At 37.2% G+C, this 25,093-nt stretch overlaps 2 protein-coding genes across 2 annotated transcripts; both read right to left on the bottom strand.

Moving 5' to 3' along the window:
• On the bottom strand, positions 1-5,169 carry LOC122065950 (kxDL motif-containing protein 1-like). The gene is made up of 3 exons (XM_042629780.1): positions 5,010-5,169; positions 4,017-4,169; positions 1-394 (listed from the first exon to the last, which is right to left on the bottom strand). The coding sequence occupies exons 1-3, from the start codon at positions 5,129-5,131 to the stop codon at positions 292-294; spliced, it is 378 nt and encodes a 125-aa protein (XP_042485714.1). The 5' UTR covers positions 5,132-5,169; the 3' UTR covers positions 1-291.
• Positions 5,170-10,043: 4,874 nt separating this feature from the next.
• LOC122065951 (pentatricopeptide repeat-containing protein At2g22410, mitochondrial-like) lies at positions 10,044-11,771 on the bottom strand. Its single transcript, XM_042629781.1, has one exon. It carries the CDS (start codon positions 11,769-11,771, stop codon positions 10,044-10,046), a length of 1,728 nt encoding a protein of 575 aa, XP_042485715.1.
• Positions 11,772-25,093: the final 13,322 nt, after the last annotated feature.

The raw sequence follows: 25,093 nt of genomic DNA, 5'->3' as shown, positions 1-25,093 counted from the left end.
TTTTTGGGGATCGAAATTAGACTCACTGATTCACCCTCCCTCTCAGTAACTGTCGAGTTACAACATATATATCAAATAACACTTTTTTTTTTTTTTGGTGCTAAGAGGGAAAAAATGCAACAAACCTGTCTTCAGTAATTGACAATACAAATTCCTTGGTAATTTTCTTCTCTTTTTTGTAATGAATTATTTTATGCCTATCTGTAAAACACATATACAACCAACAATGCAAATACAAAAATCACCAAATCCTAACAGCCGGCATGCTCTTTCTTCTTAGAATAGATGATTTTACTGAAACCTCTCAAGGTCTGGTCTTTGGTCAAGCTTTTGCATGGTTGAAGGATCAGGAATTGCATCTGGATAGGTAGTCATGATCTTGGCTTTCATGCTTCTGTAAGAAAATGAAATTACTGTAACTAAAACACCAAGAATTGAAACTAACAAGCTCAATATATTTCTAGGAAAGAGGCCAATGAAATAACCTAGTAAATGATAAATTTGATGAATAATAAAGAAAATGCAAATAAAAAGAAATACAGTGGGATAGTTTCCACTAAGAAGGAACCCACCAGAGAAAACAATGCAACCCCACCCCCCCCCCCCTTTCTCCAAAAAAGGGGCAATATAGGACTTCAACATAGCGGAGATCATTTAGTATCTTGAGGGGTTTGGTTATCCATTTCTCTTAACAAGGCTCTTGTTAGACCACTTCTAGTGTCTCAATCAAGTTACTGTAATTGATCAGAAAAATATGCATGACAAAGTACAAGATGATGCTATACCAAAAACTAAGATAATGATCTGTCCACATCATCGCCCCCCACACCCCCCCCCCCCCAGAAAAAAAAAAAAAACCCAAGTTAACAGAAAATGAGTCATTTCTGAGGTGAAGAATCGAAATGCATTAATAGTGATTAAGATTCGGTTGTCACCAGTGTGCTTTATTAACACATTTAATTCACCTAGTGAATATTATTTGGCAAAAAATGAACTTCAATGGGAGTAGTTTTTGGCAATCCAGGACCAGCAGAGGGGAGGGGTTCAGAGATCATATTGGTGATATTCTCATGGCATTCTTGAGTCCCATTGGGAGGGTAGATTCAAACACAGAAAAAATTAAAGCTGTGATCCAGGGGCTTCACATTTTCTCTAATTAACCTTGGAATCACCAAACGAATGAAGGAGTATCAGCCCTAGCCATGATGGTTATCACAGGAGGGACAGGTTCCCTGGAGGCTTGCAGATCTTATTATGAGGGTAAGACAGCTGTATTCCCAAGGGAACATCTCATTCTCTTAGGACCTAGATCAGCTAATGCCTTGGCAGAATCTCTAGTCAGCAGTGATAAATAAAGAAACAATTTGTTCATAGGACCATTTCCAACTGTGTAAAGTGAGACCAGTTTCTGATTCTTTCTTCCTTTGTACATGGCTCCTTAATTTTGGGTAGAATTCAAATCATGGATGTATACATGTGTATCCACCTCTATTTTGGCCAGTGAGCCTACAAAAGTTATGATATCCTATTAAAAAAAAATAGTCAGTGAAAAGAGAAGCAAATTCCTCTATTAGGCCCCTCCAAGAAAACAGTTTATATGGGTTACAGTCTCATTTTCTGATAACTAGTAAAAGAGAACCATTCAACTATTGTGGAATACTGTGTACCAGATCACACCAAGCCCCACTTTTGAAATGGATTGGATTAGAAATAGAAGGGAATTCTGCCAAGGTGCAAATCCTCAGTATCAAGTCTCATCAGACACATTTAGATACTTGGGCCAAGATATGTCTTGTTTCTTATAAATCTGTTCTACTAGTATGTCCAGTAATAAATTAGTAGCCAAAAATGTTCTAGCACTCAACAAATAAACATAAATGACTTCCATCTCAGCCTGCTACATATCATTATTTCTCTGTTTCCACGCCTAAATATAATGATTACAAAAGCTGACAAAAAATGCCATAGCAGGAAATAAATTATATACAGAAACTGAAACCAGTTTAATAACTCTAGACTGTGAGCAAGAAAGAGCTGAGGACTACAAAAGCCCAGACCATTCCACAGTTATTTTTGGACAGTAACATATTATCAAATGGGTAATCTTATGAAGAATGACCTTTAACTTTTATATTATACAGATCATTCCTCAGATTCTTTTTGAACAGTTACAATAGTTGGAATGAGTACAATTGATTGGGATACAAATCACTTCTTCCCCTCCCCCCCCCCCCCTCTTCTGTAGAAGACCTTACAATAGTTGGAATGAGTACAACTGATTGGGATACAAATCACTTCTTCCCCACTCCCCCCCTTTCTGTGGAAGACCTCAAAAGTAAGACCAAATACGATTGTAAGCTAGAACAATCAACAGTTACACTGTGCACTATTAAGATTAAATTATGAGTCCTTTTTATTTGCAAGTGAGAAGTAATTATACAACATCAATATGGGTCCACAGTCCCCAGCAGAAGAATGATTCCTGGATCAAGTACAATTAAATGCCAAAGTAGGTATCAATGTCCCTGAGGAACACCACTAATATTGACATGTCACCTGGTGTGAGGATTTCACCTCACAGTAGCACAGTCCCAAGGGGTTTCAAAATCATTTTGTTGTAAATATTATGTGTACTCGTATAGCTTAAACTCATGTAAATACTGTTACCACTGAATCTTATAAATAAGATCAACTGTAAACTTCTCTGATCAAAACGATTTTATCCTTGGCATTGTATCAGAGAGAATTTAAAATCCCAAATCAAGAAGATAAGAACTAAATCTATAAAACCAAGCATGGCATACTTGCTGCCAACTGTAAATGTTCTTCAACTTGCAAACATCTCTAGGATATCAAAATCATGAAACCCAGGCAGCAGTCACATATAGACATCTTCGGACAAATAATTGTGAAGAAAAGCATTCTTCGCATCAAGTTGGTGAACCGGAAACTTTTGAGACAAGGCAAGAGCAAAGGAAACCCGAATGGCGACTGACTTAACAACAAGGTAAATGTTTCATCACAATCGAGACCATACTCTTGTGAGCAACCTTGAGCAATTAAATAAACCTTATAGCACTTGATAGAACAGTCAGCTTTCCTATTATCTTGTAGATCCACTTACATCCAATAATGTGCATTTTAGGAGTAGGAGGGAACAGCACACACATCTGACTTATAATATGAGCCAGATAATTCTGTATGCGTCACCTCAAGACCAGCTTCTTTAAAAGATGTAGGTTCTCTAGGTTCAAGATGAGAAAGAAGACAGAGGGAATAGGTCATTCGGTAGTGCCTAAATACAAAATCCTTTTATGCTTGGCTTTCCCAGTTAAGAAAACAACTGTATGGAAGGTGGAGGGGGAGAGAGGAAGAAGCTGAGGACGAAGTAGTAGGTGGAAGAGGTAAAGGAGAAGGAGCTGAGATAGGGAAGGGAGTGTGGTAATGGTGTGGTGGAGAGGCTGTGTGCAAAGTGAGAAGGGAAGCCGTCGCAGGTGGTATTGGTATTGGATTGAGGGGGGCGGTGAGGTCAACGTTCCAATGTAAGCAATCAAAGCACAAAATAAGAATCATTAAATGAATGCTCAGGGGAACAAAATGGTGTCTCATAGAAACTGACATGCCAAGATACATAAACACAGGACGTAGGAAGATCCAAACACTTAAACACAGTTTAGTGTGGGGACCCAAAGACACGCAATGACCTAGAATCTGGTCGAGTATTAAACAAGACCTCATATGGAGACTGTTTGCCCAAAGTCAAAGTACGAAAACGATTTATCTAAAAAAAAAAAACTGCTGTTCAACACAAAATTTCTTAGGCATATGGACATGATGTTGTTTCCATTCCACCATGGGCAGTGTGGAGGAAGGAAACTTTGATGAAAAAAATGTCATGGTGTTGTTGGAAATGTATCACACTTACACCAGTGAATTTTAAAACACAAAAAAATTGAATAAGATAGAAAGTTGAGCTGTTAATGGTAATACAACAAAGAACAAATGGTGGTTCCTACCTCAGCTTCTGAAATATGTAATCAAGGTCCATCTTCATGGACCTTAAAAGAAGTGTATTCTTTGATAGATCACCAGAAATCTCTGCAAAGCACTGCTCCGAAAAATCATTAAAATGTGATAAGACAGCATTGCTATCCTGTAACCTTCCCAATCTGCAAGAGACAGTTTCACTGTATCAACATTGACACTTCTACTGTAAGGCATCATATTTTAAACAACACAAATGTACAGGAAAAGAAAATTTAACATTATTCTAAAACTTCCAATTTCCAGGATTGGAGTAAGAGGTCACAAAGTAAAGCTAATCAGAGAAAATATATTTAAAGAGAAAAGCAAAACCGAAGAAATCAATTAACAACAAATGCTACCCAACTGAAGGGACCTCCTTCCCTTCTCTGGGAATGGAGCCATAACTTCAAATCGTGTGTTTACATTCAAAGCAATATTTCAGGGAAAAAAAAAAAACACCATCTCGGATGGTGGGGATAGCCACCGCATGTTTTTCACATCAAGGGCAGTGTCCCAATTACCAAAAAGAAAGGGGATGCATGGGCTCATTGCTAGGCATCCTGGATGTCCATTTGGAACACTGAGTCAAACTAAGCAAACCACTAAAATCAGATCCACCCATGTTTCTTTTTTTTTTTTTTAATCGAATAATTATAGTTTCTAGCGATCAAACCAAACCTAATTTTATGCAGGTCAAGAAACCACATGAAAATTTAATCTTCCAGTGCATCAAAGACGCAGAAAATGACAAATTGAACACCACAACATCACAAATTACCTACAATGTCAGACAATACCAAAAAGCAACACGAAATTCTACTTTTATATGCAATATAGCAGCTTCAAATAATGGAATTAAACCCGATGACATCAAAACCCAACAGAGACGCTAGTTCAGAAAGCCGCGAAATGCAGCTTTAGTTTTCATCAAGAACGATCGAGGGAAAAAAAAAGTTTCATCAAGAAAGAGTAAAAGAGATTACATTAGGTTCTGTAATTGCTTGAGCGACTCGATATCTTTAGCGTTAACTAGTGACTTGAACTGCCGAGAAACCTCTACAGAAGCGTCTCTGATCGCTTCCCTCTCCGACTGCTCCATTTCCATCGAGAAGGGCAGGTACGGCAGAACCTTAAAGCCAATTTTAAATAGATTGAAATCAACCAGTATAATGGGTCGAGGGCCTGAGGCTTGGGCTGGGTGGCCCATATGGGACTTCCTAACCAAGCCCATGCCATATCATTTAATCACTTTTCCTCTAACAAGCCACTTGTTCTGTTCCCTCTGGCTATTTTGGTTGTGAGGGGAATAAAAGACAAGGGAAGTGAAATTTTCCTACTGAAAAAAAGAAATATATGTAATCATTACCTATATGACTTTAACATTAACTTTAAATATTTTTATATTTGGTTATATAATTTCATTTTATATTGCATCCAAAACCCTTTGCTATAATATGTAAAATAAAAATTACATGTAAAATACATCATTACTAATATGATTAAAAAAATTAAGTAGTTTATATAATCATATGGGATAATGACTATAAACATTTCTTTTTAAAGTATGAAAATTTCACTTACTTTCCCTTTAAACTTCCATTGCAACCAAACGGAGCCTTTGATATAATTCTATTTTTGTTTTCACTTGTTCCATACTATTTACTAAAGGGTGAAACATATAAGCAAGGTCTTAGGTATTGATATTGGTATCGGTACCAGTACCCGTATCACCGATATTGATACTAATATTTTTAGGGATTGGTCGGATTGGACCTTTTGCCCATCAAAATACTGATAACTCGGTTTTTTGGACAATTTTATCCTCTCTTGTACTGATTCCATCATTATTGTATCGTATCGTATTGGTATTTGGTATTGGTACAAATACCGACGGTATCGATATGACCAATACAATACTGATACCTTGAACCGTGCATGCATGGTTCTCTTGTACAGTTTGATTCTCACAACAGGAAGAGGTTTTGAGAGTGATATTCGAGGGCTTGAATGGCCTTAGGGAGGACTGCTACTGCCCCAAATCTCAGGCCAAACAGAACTGATTTGATGGATTTGTGAGTTCCCTTCTCAACTCCAACACTGTCTCCCATTAGGAGAAGACGAGTAGTAACAGAATAGAAAAACAGAGAATAAGAAGAAATAATGGAAATTGCAAGAAGAACAATACAGAAATAGGTGTTGATTAGGAAGGAAACAGTCTTTAAGTGGAGATGATTTGAAAGGAGAAGACGACCTAGAGCATTTACTTGAGTCGCACAAGGGAGAAACCAGTCGTGCACAGCACCACCCTTAAGAAATTCCAATTTCATTCAACTCTAATCAATCACCATTGTAAGGCTACATGCAACTATATAAAGATAAAGAAAAGACTCCTAATAGAAACTACTAAAACAACTCTTCACAAAATAGAAACTAACCACTCTAAAGAAAATGCCTTATATAGTTAATCCCAAAATAAAACATACTAAAGTAAAAGAGAACAATATTTTCCCCTATCACCCCTTTTGAACCAAAAACCAGTTTTGAGACCAATTCGTATCGGTTTGGGTATCTCGATTGGGTCATGACGGTGCAGCCATGATAATGCCACTGCATCAAAGAGGCTTGCCTCGGGAAAAGAACAACAACAACAACTCAGACTTATCCCGACTAAATGTCGTTGGCTACATGGATCCTTGTCTTCCAATCAGCTCTATTCGAGGTCATACAAGGCCTAAGCTATGCATGTATTTTCTTACTTCTCCTAAGGTCATTTTAGGTCTACCCCTGATGGGTAATGCAGTCTTCCAAGATACTATTGCCTCAAGTGTCTTCATTTAATGTTGAAGAAAAATTCTTTCCATCTCTCCTTAATGTTCTCATCCATTATTAGTACTTTACTATCTTCACTTTTAATAATGTAACATGGTCAAGATCTCAACTCTTCATTCTCCTCATTTTAGCAATCTTATAGATAGTTTTTTCCCCTTTGTGCTTAGATTGTAATAAAAATCGCATATTTCTTCACCCTAAAAGGCTAGGGAAAAGAACTAATCAACCAAATGGAATGGCTAGATAGTTGATGATTAGATCATCACATACAATCACTCACTAGAGATCTATGTACTAGATGGATGATGATATCCATGTCGAATTCCAAAACTGGTAACAAAACCCTGTTCACCAAATATAAAGCCTCACATCATAGAAACAAAACACATTGTAAAAAGTAAAAGATGGAAAACTAAATTAATAAAACAACGGCTGAACAACATAAGCCACTTTTATCATGCTGACACCTGCTAGTGTCATAGTTATCATGGCGTCTAGGTGACCCAAAGCATTCGAGAGGGTCCAAAAGCAAGGTGACACCAACAAAGGGACCAAATCACCTGGATGCCTAGGGGTTGCCTTGACAAATATGGCCATTATATCCCAAACAACATCAAACCATGCCAGCCAATAGTACCCTGAATATGATGAATTGATCATACTCACTAGCAACAAAAGACAATACAGTCAACCATAGGAATATGCTTCTGTTACCCATAAGGATACACTCCCTATAATGAGAAAACTAAATATTATAGCTATAAGAACCTAAAGCACTGTCGGAAATTCGAATAAGGAGAAGATATGTGAAGCACACATACAAAAGCAATGCACATATGGCACCCTGCCCCTTCACAATAAGAAGAAAGGTATCTAATAGTTGTTATTGTTATGTTTGTCTCGGATTCTTGACCCATTTTGAGGATTGATCCGCTTAGACAAAATTTGGTGTCGAATGGTTTTTTTGTTTTCTAAGGTCCACGACCCGATGGATTGACCTGATTTGGAGGATCACACACACACACACACACACACACACACACACACACACACATCCTCTTTTTGAGCAAGTCATTGTGAGATTTGGGGTTTTCTATTCTAGGGTTTATGGATAGCACACCACATCGGTATGTGAATCTTGTTAAATCTTTGTGTCTTGCACGAATCTATTTGTTTTCATTGGTTCCTTTGGTGTTTGTTCTAACAGTTATAATCTTTATAGAAAAAAATTATGGGAAGGAAAACATTAAATCCAGCACTTGTAAAATTGGCTATATCAGCAATTGCTTGCATAGAAGAGCAGAGCATGCTCGAACAAACTTGATTTTTCTAATGTAAGTACGAAAAAAAAAAAAAAAAGAAGGGAAAATACAAGGAAATTATTGAGGCATTGAATTTGAAAGCAAACAGTAGAGTAGTAGTAGTAGTAAGGATAAGGAAACGCTCGAATCAAGATGGAAAGTTTTCCCTTAAGAGTAAAAGTACACAGAACTGAAGATATGTATGTTCTTTACAAGTTCTATAACAAATTATAAAAATAGGACTAGCAGAGAAATATTTAGGATCCCCTCCCCCAAAAGTAGAACTACTAAAGACTGATACAATCCTTAACATGAATCTTCATCACAACATTGTTGAGTCGAAAAAATATGAGTGATGGGCGAATTAAGTAGAGCACATGGTAGCAAAATCTAGGTGCAGCTTATGAGATATTGTGAAGTCTTTTACAACTTACTCTAATTTTGTTATCTGAACTCCAAAATCAAAAAAAGCGGGCAGGTCTCGGCGCAATGGTAAGGTTTCTCTATTGCAACCTGGTGATTGTGCGAGTCTCATGCACAGGGCATGCCATTTCAATTCTATAATCATACAAAGATTCGATATTATCAAATTTTCATCATGGAAACAAGACATATTCCATTTAAAAATCAACATCATACTCTTTACTTGCAATCAAAAGATCAGGTTTTACAGAAACGATAGAAGTTGACCTGATAATCAAATCAAAACTCCAACCTGATAATCAAATCAAAACTCCAAAGATTTGGGGGGGGGGGGGGGGGAGCAGAAAATGTAACGATCTGAAGCATCAAAGAGAAAATAAATGATCACAATCAGAAAGTTTATTATGCAATCCAATAGTAGTTAATAGATATACAAAAATGATAGAAAATTGAAAGAAATTTTGCAACAAAAGTGTTATGGTATAGTCTACCTGGTAAAAGTGCAAAATGTGAACAGAATCTTGAATATGCCCTGAAGAAAGGTCTTCCATGCAAGAGGCGGATGAGATTTGGGGGATTTTGGTACAAGAAGCCTTATGTATTTCTGATGTTCCTTTCTTTGAGAATTCCTTCCAAACTTCAGATTGCATTCTCAAAGCTCAATGGTTTTACAGGTTCAACCCTTTGTTGGAAGATTAAAAAAATGATCCACAGATATGTTTTTTAGTTTTCTTATCTTATGAAACTGGTTTATCCCATTTCATATCTGGGCAATAGTCCAAGTCTGCCCCTCGGTGGTATTCTTCTGTTCAAAGAGGCCTTCTGGATTAACTGCATAACTCATCATCAATTGGTAAAATGAAATCTAGATTAGACTGTCAATTAGCCATTTTGAACAATAGTTGACCAAAATATTATGTTTTTTTTTTTGGTAACATACTTCAGTGATGATGTTAGCAAAAATTTTGACAGAGTGACCAGGGAGGCAATCTCTTTCATATACTATGTTTCACACTGTATACTTTCATCTGCAGTTCACTTGGAATCTCTCTTTATCATCTCGAATTCAATGAACACCTAATGCCATTTCCATCACATCTCCAATTCCAAATTTTTTTCTTTTCAAAGCTTTTTCTTAAACACATTGTCACACCATTCAAGAGTTTTAAATGGTGCAAAGTGACCATCTAGTGCTAAGGTTATGTTTCTATTATGTTGTATGCTCCCCTTGAAGCTAATGTACAAATCGCACAAAAATTCTGTATCTGTTTCAGCTGTCAACCCATCCAATGGAACTAACTTGGATACATCGAGCTCTTATTCATGTGGCTGATGTCATAAAGAAGACAAGTTAACCAGTGAAAGATGTATATCCCAGCTCCCCCCCTTTTTTTTTTGTTGTTTAAAAAATCACTTTCATCTTTCTCTGGTTCAACTGTGACTGTAGTGAAAAATTTCTTCAGATTACCTAGAAACCTTTATAAAACTGATGCCCATGTCCTTTCTCATATCCAACTTCTTCATGAGTTTTCTAATCTCCATGACATTGTGCCATTGACCTGCCATGGCATAGAAGTTTGCCAATAAGACATAAATTCCATGGCTTTTGGGACCCAAACTGATCAGTTCTTCTGCAACCTTCTTTCCAAGAACAATCTCGGAATAATTTATGCAGGCACTGAGAATAGTCTTGTAAGCTATGACTCTTTCTTCTGTAGGCAGTCTTCTTGTGAGATCTTCCGCTTGGTATAGCAACCCTGCTCTACTGAACAGATCAATTAGGCAGCCCAAGTGCTCAACTTTTGGTTTCATATTGTAAACCCCCGTCATCCTATCAAACAAAAGGATACCTTGCTCAAGTAGGCCTGATCGGCTACATGCCATCAAAGCAGCAACAAATGTGACTTCATTTGGCTCAATTCCTTCCTCCTCCATCTGCTCAAACAAGGTCAATGCTTTACTTCCATGCCCACAATTTGCCAGCCCTGTAATCACTGCAGTCCAAGCAAAAGTGTCTGTGTAGCCAATCTTGTAGAATGTTAGCAAGGCATCTTCGAAACTCCCACATTTAGCATACATGTCTATCAGAGCTGTACCAACGAAAGAATCTATTCTTATTTCTCGTTGCAAGACAAATCGATGAACTAGTCTACCAAATTGGAGATCACATAGGCTGGCAGCAGCTGAAAGCAAACTAACAATAGTGGTTTCATCTGCTTTTACACTCTTCATCTCCATTTTCTTAAAAAGTTCCAAGGCATCCCTTGGACGCTTGGCCTTAACATATCCGTGCATCATTGAATTCCATGAAACTAGATCCTTAACAACCATATGGTCAAAGATACCATGAGCCAGGTCTACAAGCCCAGACTCAATATATCCATTGATCAGAATCGTGTGTGAAACCACATCTCTTCTGTCCTTCATTGAAAGGAAAAATCGAAATGCCATGTCCATATCACCACCTTTAGCATACATACTCAATATGGCATTCTCCAAATTCAAACTACATATAATCCCTTGTTTTATCAAATAAGTATGGATCCCTCTTCCATAATCCATTACCCCTACTTGTGTACAAGCCATCATTACAATGACCAAAGTGATTGCATCGGCTTGAACAGCATCAAACACCATTGCCTTAAACAAAACCAAGGCTTCAAACTGCAGACCCGGGCTCTTGCTATAACTAGCTAGAAGTGAATTCCAGCTCGCTGAATCTCTGTGAGGCATTATATCAAAAAGTTGGCGTGCCTCTTCAATGCGTCCCCTAGACCCATAAAAGTGGATGAGAGAATTCTGTACATAAATATCAGAATCAAGGCCAATTTTTGTGGCATGGGCATGTATCTCTTCCCCTTTTGGAATTGAAACCAAATGGGTGCAAGCCTTGAGAAGGGCAGGGTAGGTGTGGTTATCAGGACTGACAGAGTTTTCTGTAACGAAGTGGTTGTATATAAGGATGGCATAGAAGGGCGTGGAGCTCTTAGAGTAGGCTCTAATGACGCAGTTCCATGTGAGAGTGGTATGTATGAGACCGGTTGTAATGGTTTGGCCAAATATTTGGGCGAGTTGTTTGTTGTACGGAGTCGAACGTTTAAGCTGTTGAAGAATAAGGTCCAAGTGCCCACACATCATACTTTCAGGATTGCCTCCAGTATATGCGTCGGCCGTGGTGAGGGTAACCAGCATTCTAGAGCTTTCTCTACACCACCGGCGCAGATTATAGAGGAAGTCAAGGCGGAAGCCGGAAGGGTACTTCGAGCATTTGATTTTTCGTTTTTTCTTTTGAAAATTTCTATCACTCCCCTGTAATTATCCCAAATTTACGTACTGGTACATAAATTTTCAAATCTTGATTCCCCTAAAAAGTGATCTTTTATCTCCCCTTCTGCCCCGAAAAGGGTAAAGGCCCGGCAAGTTGGCGTATTACCTAATAATAAGGTATGCTAGCATTTATTGACCGTTAGATGATAAAGTTGCAATATATACCATTGGATGAAAAATAACACTACGTAATATGTCCAATGTAAATATACTAAATGATATGCGAATATATGATACATAGTACATGTCACTTGGAGTCTAAACTACATGTTCATCTTCTCGTCTTCTTCGCCCTCGTCTTCTTCGCACTTGTCTTCTGTGCAGAAGGCAACATCACTTCATCCCCTCCGCTGCTACAATACATGTACAACACTGCATATTACCCCACACACCCCCTCTCTGTACACTACACCCTTCCTCCTAGCAATGCCGCCCCATCCCCTTCCCTACTCTCTTGTTGCTCCTCCCAAGTTCCAAATCACTGACCATTGCAATATAGGAAAATCTTATTGAAATCTCTCTCTCTCTCTCTCTCTCTCTCTCTCTCTCTCACTGCCAACCCATACTGCTTGGAGAGCATAAACTAGGGATAATAACAGGCTAAACATCTTATAACAAGAAAATTGCAGATGGCATTATAAGAGGACGTGATGGAAACAAATCATAACAATAAAGGAAACCCTTGTGCATTCACCCCCCCCAAAAAAAACCCCCTTTTGCCAATATTACTATCGATCCCTGAAATATGTTTTAAAAAAAAAAAAAAAAAAAAAAAACTGGTATAGCACCTACCATTCATCTTCGCTTTTCTTCATCCCTGATATCATAAATTCCCCTTTTCCTTCCAATGGAAGCAAAGTTTAACGTTGGTAGCCCAAAATAGATGACGGGGAAAATGTGAAAAAAGCCTTAAAGGAACACTTCGATTTTCCATCAAATGGGTTTTCCTCTTTCTTAATCTTTGAATTTTCACAGAGGAGGAAGTGGATTCCGTTTAGATGGCTTGTGAGTTCGAATTTTCTCCCCTGTTCTCACCCACCAACAATCTGCTTTTCTGTTTTCAAAGCTTCCTATATCATCTTTTTTACTTGAAATTCCCTCTTTGATTCTAAATCAATCCATCTAGAAACAGCCATGGATCTGAAATTTAGACCTTTTTTTCTAACCTCAATTTGCTTTTCCATTTTCAAACCAAGCTTCATCATCTTTTTAACTTGCAACTTCCTCTTTGATTCTAAATCAATCCCTCTAGAAAAACAACCATGGATCTGAAATTTAGACTTTTATTTTTAACCTAATATAGGAATAAAGACTCCGTGAGGCATGGGTCATCTCCTTCACCCAAGAGTGGCTTCTTATTCATTGTAGAAAGCTTTTCTTGTTATGCATACATGAATTCTAGTACCTTGAAACTATCCAAGATTTCTTGTGGCTAGAGAAGGAATCTGTGAAACTCTGAACACCAAGCTCTGCAATAAGGGATGGTGACACAACACGATGGAGAAGATAGTATTCTCGTATTGCATTTGTCAGTGTATTTCTCTCTCTTAATGTACATAATATTAAAATAATAATTTTGAATCAAACGATTTAAATCAAACTGACAAAATCCAATGGTCAACAAACGCTAGCATGCCTTATTCCTGGGTAATCCGCTAGCATGCCCAACCCTTGCCCTTAAATTGCCCCTTTTTTCACCAACCATTATTGGCAAATCAAGTTTTGATTAGAAAAACTATGTGGAGTTTGATTAATAGATAAGAAAACTGGTCAAGAGTCATGGAGACTCATCCTGTATTAAAAAATGACGACTCGCACCAAATCATATTGACTCATTCAAGACCCATTTGTTTTGCTCGAGTCACAACAAAACGGTAGATTCTTGTAAAAAATTTGAGTCGGCACTTCTGAATAATTTTGACTAAAATATATTCTAATGTTGTGAAATGTTCAATGTCCGAGATCTTCTGTATTGAGTCTAGGACTATTGAGTGTATGCATTTAAATTCTAATTAAAAAAAAAAAAATGATTCAAGACTATGACATCTCCAAGTCCGATCTTATCACTTTCATCCAAGAGACAATGAATGATGGGTTTCATAAAAATAAATAAATAAATAAAAAAAATTAAAAAACACTTTTATTCTATCTTCTTACATTTTATTTGGATTACTTGAGAAAGACTAGTATGGAAATGAGAGGGGGAAATTTAACATGACTCGCCTGATTTTTTCTGACTCGCTCCGACTTGTCAGGTTTTGAAGAGGATGAATCGGATCACAAAACCTAGTTTTCCAACAATGCAATTAATTGATAATCACAGTCTCTCGACTCTCTTTCCCTTTCATATCTTCTTTTTTTTTTTTTTTTTTTTTTTTTTTTTTATTCTTCTTCAAATCTCATATTTTACAATTTTTTATTCAACCTCCATCTCCTCCTCTCCTTGATCGAACACGAAAATGAAGCCCTGCCCCCCACCCCACCTTTCCTCTCTCCCCAACACCTTCAACCCTGCCCTCACCCTACACCTCCACCCAACCCCATCCTTTCTAATAGAAACATTGAAGAACCATGCACTCGTCTCGTCCTTAGACTTCACTCGAGTTTGTTACTCATTGTTGATCGAATGTCCTGATGATATTCAAATTAATAATGGCTTAATAATCCAGGCTACTAATGGTTATGCTAGTAGGATCTTAATGATGATGTAGTTTTCTGCTCAGTTAGGATTTGCGATCAATCATATAGTGGGGTGAGGACCGGAGGGGTGCTCTGGTCTTGAAGCTCCGATGCCTAAATCAATTACAATCTCAAATGAGAAGGAAATAAGGAAAGAAAAATCATAAGGATAAAGCTAGCTTTGTTTGAGGCTTTGAGCATAGTGATGAAGCGACCTTATCTTTCACGAGGCTCCCTTCCCCTTTTATATGGGTCCATCCTTGGTGCTATTGGAGGATTGGTCATTTACCTTTCCAACATGCATGGATGAAATCCTAATAGGTGGACTGTTCCCCATCTCCTGCTGAGTTGGGAGATTTCCAACTATCATGAACTGGACTATGTTATTTTTGAGTTAATATAACCGTTAAACTTAGCACGTGGTGGTTGGGTTTGTAGGTGGTAGGTAGAGTCTAGGGCCGGCTCCATACTCCGTCCGTCCCTAGACTCGGGCAAATGATCGACTAGTATGTCTTTTCCAAGTATATGTTGATAGGGACGACTAGGTGCGACTCGTGAAGCCGACCAGGTAAAACGGAGAACCGAGCGCACTCACTGGTTATGGTGTTTCGAGCCGGGCCCATATAATCTCTGGTCTCCCCGATTTTACTGGAATACTCGTGGCTCCTCCTTATTGGCTAGGGTATTTCCAGCCGTATCAATTGGTAAGTCTGCCTCCTCCCATTTTTACAGAGGAGACCAGAGCTTGTTCGGATGATGCTCATGGTTAAAACATGATCGTGGACATCTGGCAGCATGCATTACTACTACTAAATAATTGGTTCTAATTGATCTAGCTAACATCTAATTCAATTCAATCCAATTCAATTCGGCAATAAAAAGTTGCACCTTAAAAATAACAATTAGTTGATACAATCACTCATAGCTATAGCTGGCACTAGAAGTGAAGTTGAAGATGAACACCTCATATCTAAAACTGCATATCCATCGGTTGCTACAGAAGGATAGTAGTGTCGTACATAGAACCCATGTGCCTTCATAGAACCCGTGCGCCCTACCTATTGAACTTGATCCTAGCTGCTCTCCATTTGTGAGCCATCATTGATCGATCAATGGACATTTCAAATCTAAGATCCTCAAGCATGTTCTCCACAGGAAGCTTGTCACCTTTGGCTACCAGTGTTGCCAGTGTTAGTATTATAATCTAAAAATTCTATGAATCAGACGATTCATGTTCAATGCACAAGGAAATTAACCAATTAGATGATAAATAACCTATATTAAAGGAACGATCATTGTACGAAACGGTCCTACAGATAGAATTCATACCAAAATGAGTTGATTCCAAGTAAAATTTCGGTCACCTTGATTGAAAATGAGGAGCTTGGATTATGAATTGATTGTTTTTAACTACGGTAAGATGATTGATTGTGACATTCACGATCAGCTGACCGATTGTGACTTTTTACGATCAATTAACTGATTCTGACTTTTCGATCAGCCTGACCGATTATCAATCAACATATCGTACAAACGTGGTTTAGTTCCAAGGAAGTTACAAGCGCATGACTTAAATGGTTAAGGCAGTTCCAACCAATTAAGGGAGTGTAATTTCAACAACTATCCTACTAAGGAGATGGCACATGAGTTCCTACAGTTACAAAATTTCCAAAAGTGCAGGATCTTTCAAATAAAACTATAAAATGGACTATGGTGGAAGAAAGAGGATCATCAACAATAGATCAAACAAATTCAGACATCAGTTCTATCTTTCATTTCGCTTTTCTTTTTATTCTTTTAGATTAATATTTTCTTTTGAAGTCCTGTATTTCCTTCAAGTTCTGTATTTCATTTCATAGCACAATGATCACGTCTCTAGCATGTTTGACATCAACAAAGATAACAAATCACTTTCTGGTATGTTTAACATCAACAGAGACAATAGATCATGTTTCTGGTTTTTTGAACATGAACAAAAACAATAGATCATGTTTATGGAATATTGAATATCAACAGAGGCAATAGATTACAACAGCATGTATAATACATTTTCTCTTGTCTATGAGTTACTATCATTTGCCTTCCTCATGTTTCTACAAAGAGCATTAAAAGTCCTTGGAACGATCAAGGCAAGAGAAGTGTTCATATCTCCTGATTAGAAGTCAGAAACATTGTCCTGAGTCTGAGCTACTCTGGCACACCTGCAATCCCAATACAAGCCTTCTATAGGTTTAGTTGCAAATAAATGCGTCAACATATTGTAGGAGACCAAGAGAGATTTGTTGCCAACAATCGGGAATGTTTATCCACCACCATTGGTTATGTAGTTGCACCTTTGAGCATGGTGAAAGGGAGTTGATTACTGACAGCTGCTCGGGTGGAGGGGTGTGCCCCACCGACTATGTAATGCATACAATGATTGGTTTGAGTTCGAAAATACCATGAATGCATTGGTGGATGCGGCAGGGACAATAGTGAGAGAATGGATCAAATTTTTTTCCTACTCTACTTACCAAGGACCGGTGGCCAATGACCAGTCTACTGGGCACTAGTAGGGCCAATGACCACCTACTCTTACACACACTCTCCCACCTACACTTGCATACGATAGTGTTTGATCCCACAACCTCCTCCCTTAGGCACTGGCTCTTCAAGCCGAGGCTGCCACCGCTGAAAATAAATTGGCTGCTACTCGGGATGCAGTCAAGTAGCTGCAACCCCTTGCTGGCAGCCAATGAAATGGAGTAACTCACTTCCCCTTATGATTCACAAATACCCTCCTAGGTTATAAAATTTTCCAAAATACACTTTTAAATTCTATTTCTTTAGCTGCCACAGGGATTACTTGGCTGCAACTTGGCAGCAGCTAAATTTTGTTCGCCACCAATGGGCTAAGCTAGAGTTCGTAGAGAATGGATCATCTGCTTATGCTGGTCTTATTGTCAATATTTGACAAGTGTTCCACCTCCTTATGGAGGAGGTTGCCTTCCATTAACTAATTATTCTATTTTTTTTAATCTTTTTTATTTCCCCTTTTTGTGGGAATTTTGAAATTGGGTAATAAACCAATATGAATGTCTTCCGCATTTTCTTTTCTCTCTTTATCTTTGTTTGCTTTTTTTTTTTTTTTTTTTCTTCATTTATATCATAAGTGGAATAGTACCTAAGATGATCTTCCCCACTGTAGCTTTCTATCTCAACCAGAACAACCAATTCAAACGTTAAAAAGGAGGGCACTTCAGATCCTGATACAAGAAGCAAAGGAAACATGAAAGGTAATTTGAATTGGTTAACTGTCCAATTCAAATTCCAAAAGGATTAAAAAAAAAAATAGTTTCAAATTTCCAACAAATACCGGAGATGAAAAAGGATTAAAAAAAAAATAAAGTAAGATTAGTTAGTGGTAGGTAACCTCCTCGGTAAGGAGGTTGGACACTTGTTAAGTATTAATAGTAAGACCAGCGTAAGTCATCTGCTCGTACAAGTAGAATAGCAGATGATCCGATCTCCAACAATTATGTTAGTTGGTGCGACTGATACAGGTAGTAGCAGGTGTTAGGGATTCTACTCTATAAAATCATATGAGTAACCCCATAGTGTTTAGAATACAAGAATCATAAAAGATATTAACTATGGGTGTAGTCCCTAAAATAAGATCAATGATTTTTGGGATCTTATGAATACACAAACATACAGATTTGTTCCATCTATGATAATTAATGAGTATAAAGGAATACCTGTGTGTAAGTTTAGAATCACATGAGTATTGATCACGAACCTCTATCCCATGTGTTTGAAGATTACTCTCATGAAAATGACAAAGGAGAGCTACTCAGTGGAGTTCCATCTGCTAAGATCTTCTGTAACCTGTCACCTTTGGAATTCTCTCACATATGCACTACTCTTGTGAGGGGAGTCTGTGCTTCCAAAACATGAAGGTAAAAGTGACAACTACAGGGACCATTAGGTTCTATTTATAATAAAATCTCTAAAACTTTAATTCATTCCCACAATGAATTGGGCTAGAAGTTTTCTGATCAAAGTGGGTCTATAACTACTTGGGTTCAATGGATCAATCGGTATTAGTTAAGCTCACATAAAAATCTTAATAATCTCCCACTTGGGTTACACTGATACTGATGTCTTTCCATTAACACCTAACTAAATAATCCTAAGATTGAACACCACTTAAACAAACTTTGATCCAATCAATAATCTATGTTGTTAAACAATTATAGAAAATACATTTCAATATACGATATATAATTATCTAATGTTACAAACAAGGAAAACTATCAATTCAAATTGCCTGGAAACATATATATATATATATATATATATAAAGAATTGATATCATACCTGTGATCACATGAAACATATCTTTCCTTATAGGTCATTTCTTGATCTAAAGATCAGCCTACCTTGAAGACCTCATAGGTAGTAAACTTCGATATTAATTATTACTTTGGTATACCGCCTATGGCTAACTGCCACTTCCATGGATTTAGATTAAATATTACCATAAATCACAAACTTTGGAAAATTACCTATGGTAAACCACCACTTCCTTGGATTTAGATAAAATACCATTATAAATCACAAACTTTTGCTAAATACCGCATATTATAATGAACTTTGGCTAAATACAGTCAATGACCTTGACTTATTGTCAATTACTTCGGCTTACCACCAATTACTCTGGCTAAGCACTGTCAATAAACCTTAGTAAGCACTGCCTTTAAACTTTGACTTGTACCATCTTTAAACTTTGACTGTCGCCACCATGATATCTTTTGTTAAATGAGATCATAAAGCTCACACTAATCAAGCATATCAAAAACCTCAATAACACTACTGTCAAAAAGCATGGCTCTTGAGGACTTTGTCTATAAACTTGGGTGACATCACCTTTGGAAAAATGTCACATTTACCTTGGGAAACACACATTTGAACTGAATATACCACTTTAGTGGGTTTCACTCATTCCTATCATGTTTTATATATTAGAGATGAATATTTGTATAGAGGAGTATATGCTTTAATGTGGTTCTTACACAACCAGGGACAATACAAACAAATGAAGCATAAATGTACATGAATAATTCAAAGAACAGGATTTAGGACAAAATCATTCTAAAATTACTTCAAAATCATTATAGAACTTAATAGGGTTCCAAAGTTGTTACTATTTCTCTTCAGTTGTGCTTTGATTAGCAACAACAACTAGTTTGGGTCCCCTGAGAGCTGAAACCAGATCAAATAACCCTAAACAAATCTCAGGTATGTATATCTAGCAAATAAATTACACAAGAGTCACAACTGTAACTACATTTCTATCCTTTGGGCTAAGAATACACCGATCCTCTTGTAAATCCAAATTTTTTTTTTCGCTAGAAAATCATTATATTAAAATGGAAGAAAAAGGAAGAAATTACAGAGCTACATCAAACTGAGAAAATAGAGTGAATCAAAAATGAAATCGATTCCCTGACCCCCACCTTCGGCATTGCCATCAGCAGAGGAAAGAGGATCCCACTAATCAAATCTATAGTTTGGTCTGCCATCAGCATCTCTTCTGATGAAATCCTTAATGTTGGCAGGAAAGTCAACATTTATGGCTGATATCCCTGTCTTCGCCGCATCTCTAGCCAGGTAGTCGGCAATTGAGTTCGCTTCTCTGAAGTTGTGAGTTATTTTCCATGTGATACTCTCCAAATATGGCTGGAGGAATATCCATCTCTGCAAAGCAAACCATGGAATTTTATTTTGCTGGATAGAGATTGCAACAGCACTAGAATCCGTCTCTACCCACAGACATGGAATGCCCATCTCCCTAGCACGCATCAGCCCCACCATTAGGCCTTCGATTTCAGCTTCGAAGACTCCCGAGACACCCATAAAAATTTTATAGGAGCCAAGAACGCCTCCCCTGTGATCACGAAAAATTCCTCCTGCACCTGCACGGCCTGGGTTCCCCCTTGAGCTTCCATCAAAATTCAATTTAATCCAATTTGCCTCGGGTCTGCACCAGAAAACCTCTAAGATTGATTTTGGTGGAGATCGCTGAATCGGAATACCAAGCTTCCTGCAGCAAATGAGATCAGACATTGTCTTGACTTCACCTTTAGTGCTTGGCTTAGCAAACTGAATATCCTCTAGAATCATCTGCTTCAGGTATCTTGCCGGTCGTTCCTTGCCATCATGCCTTCTCATATTTCTTTCGCGCCAAATGTGATCAGCCACTGTTACTAACCCCATGATCCATGCCTCTTTGCAGCAAACTGATTTCTGTTTTCTTCTCCACCATGTGAGGAAATCAGCCATGGTTCCAGCAGGCTACCATTGCACATTGAAGCATCCACAAAAAAAGAGCCATATTTCTTCGGAGTAGGAGCATTGAAGGAAAATATGAGACGATGTCTCAGCCTCCATTCCACATAAGCTGCATTTAGAGACAAGGACTATGCCCCTCTTTTGAATAGCATCATCTGTAGGGAGCTTGTCGTGCACCATTCTCCAACCAAAGATAGACACCCTGGGTTGCATCTTTTTACCCCAAATCAAAGAGAACCATGGCACTTTCGGGTTACGAATCCTAATATCTTCCCAGGCAGAATTAGAATTGAAAATCCCATCAGATGATAGATTCCACAGGCACATATCTTCACAGGGATAAGATGGAATTTTAATGGTTCGAATTTTCTCAAAAATATCATGCAGCAAAGGGGAGATAACATTTGGCAATTTCCATTTAAAATTTTCAATGAAGTCACTGACCTTTCCCTTGCAGAGAAGACTCGACTCTCCCTCCAGGCCAACTAGCTCTAGGATGGATTTGCCGCCCAACCATTTATCTGACCAGAAATTTATGCTGTCCCCATTTCCAATCATCCAGGCTTCTTTGGTGGTCATGAAGTCCCACATCTTCCTAAAGCCTGGCCAAATCGATGAAGGCTTATAGGACTTTTTGAAGGAACCATCACCCCTCAAAAATCTCGCCCTTAAGAATTTGCATGCTAAGGAATTCTCATGCTTGACCCTCCAGACCATATTACAAAACATGGCTTTGTTTATGTCTCTGAGCCTTCTCAGTCCCAAACCACCTTCATCCTTAGGCCTGCTACAAAGATCCCATCTGACTGATATTTTTTTTGCAGTATCAATCTCACCTGTCCAGATAAATCTTGTAAATCCAAATTTATTGTGAAATACAATTACTTTTGTCACCTATGGGCTTAGAAACATCTAGGTTACAGTCATTTTTCTATATGTATTTTCTTTAACTTGGGTGACATCACCTTTGAGCAAATATCACCAACTTTGCTGCGCTTGAAAAAATTATGAAAGAATAGGATGTGCCACTTTGGTGAATTCCACCGAATCCTTTCCTAGCTTCCTAGAAATGTACTGTACAACATGACATGTGCAAAAACTTACACCCAGTTTAATTCCAATATATTCATCCATCATAGGATGTTTCAAGCAAATACGCACGTATAAAATGATATGAATATGAATTTACTATATATTTCAGTCATAAATAATTTTTCAATATCATGGTAATAATAAACTAATGCAAAAACCTAAAATAGTTCTGAAACAAATAAAAATGGGTTTCAAAATAATCATTTTGCATTAAAAGTAACATAGTACACTGAATTTATCCTCCCACTAGCAACCTGATATACTGACCTTCCATTAGTAACATCCTCCCACTAGCAACCTAGTATACCGAATTTATCCTTCTACTGGTTGAGCTATATAAAATAGCTTAAGGTCCATAATTCTACCCTCCCACTTAGTTCGACCAGTCATAAATTAATCCATTTATAGAAAAACACTTCGTTTATATCTAAACTAGACCAAAACTTATTCACATAGGCCCAAAACTAAAGAAAACCATACATTTTAGTCAATTAATATTCATAAACAAGTTTTCAAAATCAATGGCAATGTTTGAGAACTTGGTATTAGATTGATCAAAACCGATACTAATCCAACTAACCAATCCGAATTAGTCCAATTAGATTGCAAAAATAACACATGAAATAAACTTATAACCTATAATCATAGTCATGTAACACTCATCCACCTTATTGTCATACCTTTTAAGGCAAAATTCTTTGGTTTAAAGGCATAATACCATACTTTTGGTTTGGATTTCCTAGTGTAGAAAACTAAGTCTTTAAGGCACATGTAGACCTCCATATCCTCAAGCCACTTTTATAGACATATAGTTTAATAGTTTAACATAAAGATGAATCATAATTCTAATTTTTTTTTTCTTAATGTGAACTAAACTAAAAAAATAAAGACACTCTAAATCAGTCTAAAACTGAACACGTAGGCATCGCCTGGCAATGGTGTGAAAAACTTGATTAAAAAATAAAGTAATACCGTAAGCCCATGGGTCATGTGTAGTTACGGGCCGATCACAGGAGATAAGCTCTATGAAAAATTCAGTTCTAACCTAGGCAGAATGTACTAACTAATGGGGTTATCAAAAATTAAAATAAATTGAACTAACAATGGTAAAAAAAGACAAGAATTAACCATGAAATTAAATTAAACATGCAATAATAAAGTGAACCTAAGATTAAAATTAGAATGAATTAATGAACATAAGATTATGCAAGCACTAGAGAGATGTGAAATTATAATGTGGGGAAGTACTTAGAAATTAGAATGCACCATGAGATTCAAGAACAATGTACAAACAATTTAGCCCTATATCGCATGCTTGAATAGGTCAATAAGAAATATAGATTTTTAAATCCAACATATCCCATGAGTTATTTAGCACACACATAGCATTAGATTATAAGCAATACCATATTAGAAGTTAACAATTGCGCATACGAAAGGTAATCAATAGCATACATAATTTTGACTTTGCAATAGAGTTTTAGTTACATGGAATTAAGAAAACGAGCATCAATTTCTTACAAGTTGCTCATCTTATGGTTTCATCCAATCCCAAAGTTGTAGGGTTTAGTTAACCATGGAGATGAAGAAAGATGAAAAATAAGTAAAAGATGGATAAGACATGATATTAAATTAAATCTAAAATTAAAAATAGAATAAAAAGAAATATTTTACTGAATATGAACTGTAAAAATCCAAGCTTAAGAACTTCAAACTTCAACTTCAATCTTTATTTAGAACTAAAGAGCAAAGAAAAGTTAATAATAATAAAAAAAAAGCTCTCTAAAATTTTGTGCTCCTCAAGTTGTAAATTAGATCTCTATATATAGGTTAAGGAAAGTACGTTAGAAGTAGTTTAGGAATGGGAAAGATACTTACAAAATAAGGAGAAGAGTAAGAAGCTAAGTAGGAAAGAGAAAGATATTTGTAAGAGAAGATAGAGAGAAAGAAAGAAGGAAAACAAGTAGAAATAGGAATGAGAAAGACAATTAATTTTTAAAAATTAATTTTAAAAATTCTAAAAGTAACTTAAATTCCAACTTAGCTCAAAATGGTTTTTGGGCTATATCTCTCCATCCTGACCTCAGATTGATTTAAATTGAGAATTAAAGATGCATCATTTTAAATTATGAACGCAACGAGCCTAATATCCAATATATTCTGACAAACTGCTCATCTTTTAAAATTATCATCATGCCCCTACACTTGCGCAAGTCCTCTCGTGCTGATTCTTCTTTGTTGCTCAATCTCTTGGTCAAACTTCTAAATTGAGGTGAAATTCCTCATTTGCCCTTGATCGCTTCAGTGAAACTTCTTCCCATCCTGCCCTTGATCACATATGAATTGATTCATGGGTAAGCCGATGTCTAGATTGTATTGGATCTTCCCATTTTGCACATTTTATACGCATGATCCTATAACCTGCAAATATGAGAAAATCACATTATGTAGTTACTTTTATCATCGATCTAGAATCAAAATACTCAATTAAAACGATCATATATGTATAAAATACAGTCTAATCACCGACCTCTACTTCTCAATGGAAGGATGAATTTTTCTTTGCTCACCCTCCTTGTTCATATGGGATTCCAACCAAATGGTCATTGGTGAATACGAGTAAGTCGAATAAGAAGCCTACTCTTTGAGATGATGAGGAAACGATTTTGTCTATACGAGTGCATGGTCAATGCATCTCAGTTGTCCAAAGACCAATACCTAGCGAGGTATGGTCTGAGTCCGGGTAAGATACCCTTGCTGGTCATTTCTTGGGTCTGGGTTATTTATTTTCTTAGGTTTTTTTTTTTTTTTTTTTCATCTAACGCATCTTCTTTTGTATGTGCTCTATGCTAGTTTCCACGGATGGCGCCACTGTTAATGCCTATCTCTGTTCTTCCATTGGATCAACAACTTGGCAGTCTCCACGAACTGAGATCTGCATTCACACAGGTTAGTAACTAGCCCGGAGTCACCTCCGGGAAGAAGGCTTATCTTGTGCCCCTTTTATAGGGATGTTGGGATCTCTTCCTATTGGTTGGATCCTCCACTTGGAGCTGATCTGTTCTTCCTTGTAATGGTTAACT

This window comes from Macadamia integrifolia, unplaced genomic scaffold, assembly GCF_013358625.1.
Source record: "Macadamia integrifolia cultivar HAES 741 unplaced genomic scaffold, SCU_Mint_v3 scaffold2159, whole genome shotgun sequence".
Lineage (NCBI taxonomy): Eukaryota > Viridiplantae > Streptophyta > Magnoliopsida > Proteales > Proteaceae > Macadamia > Macadamia integrifolia.
This window is presented reverse-complemented; position numbering and strand designations above follow the sequence as displayed.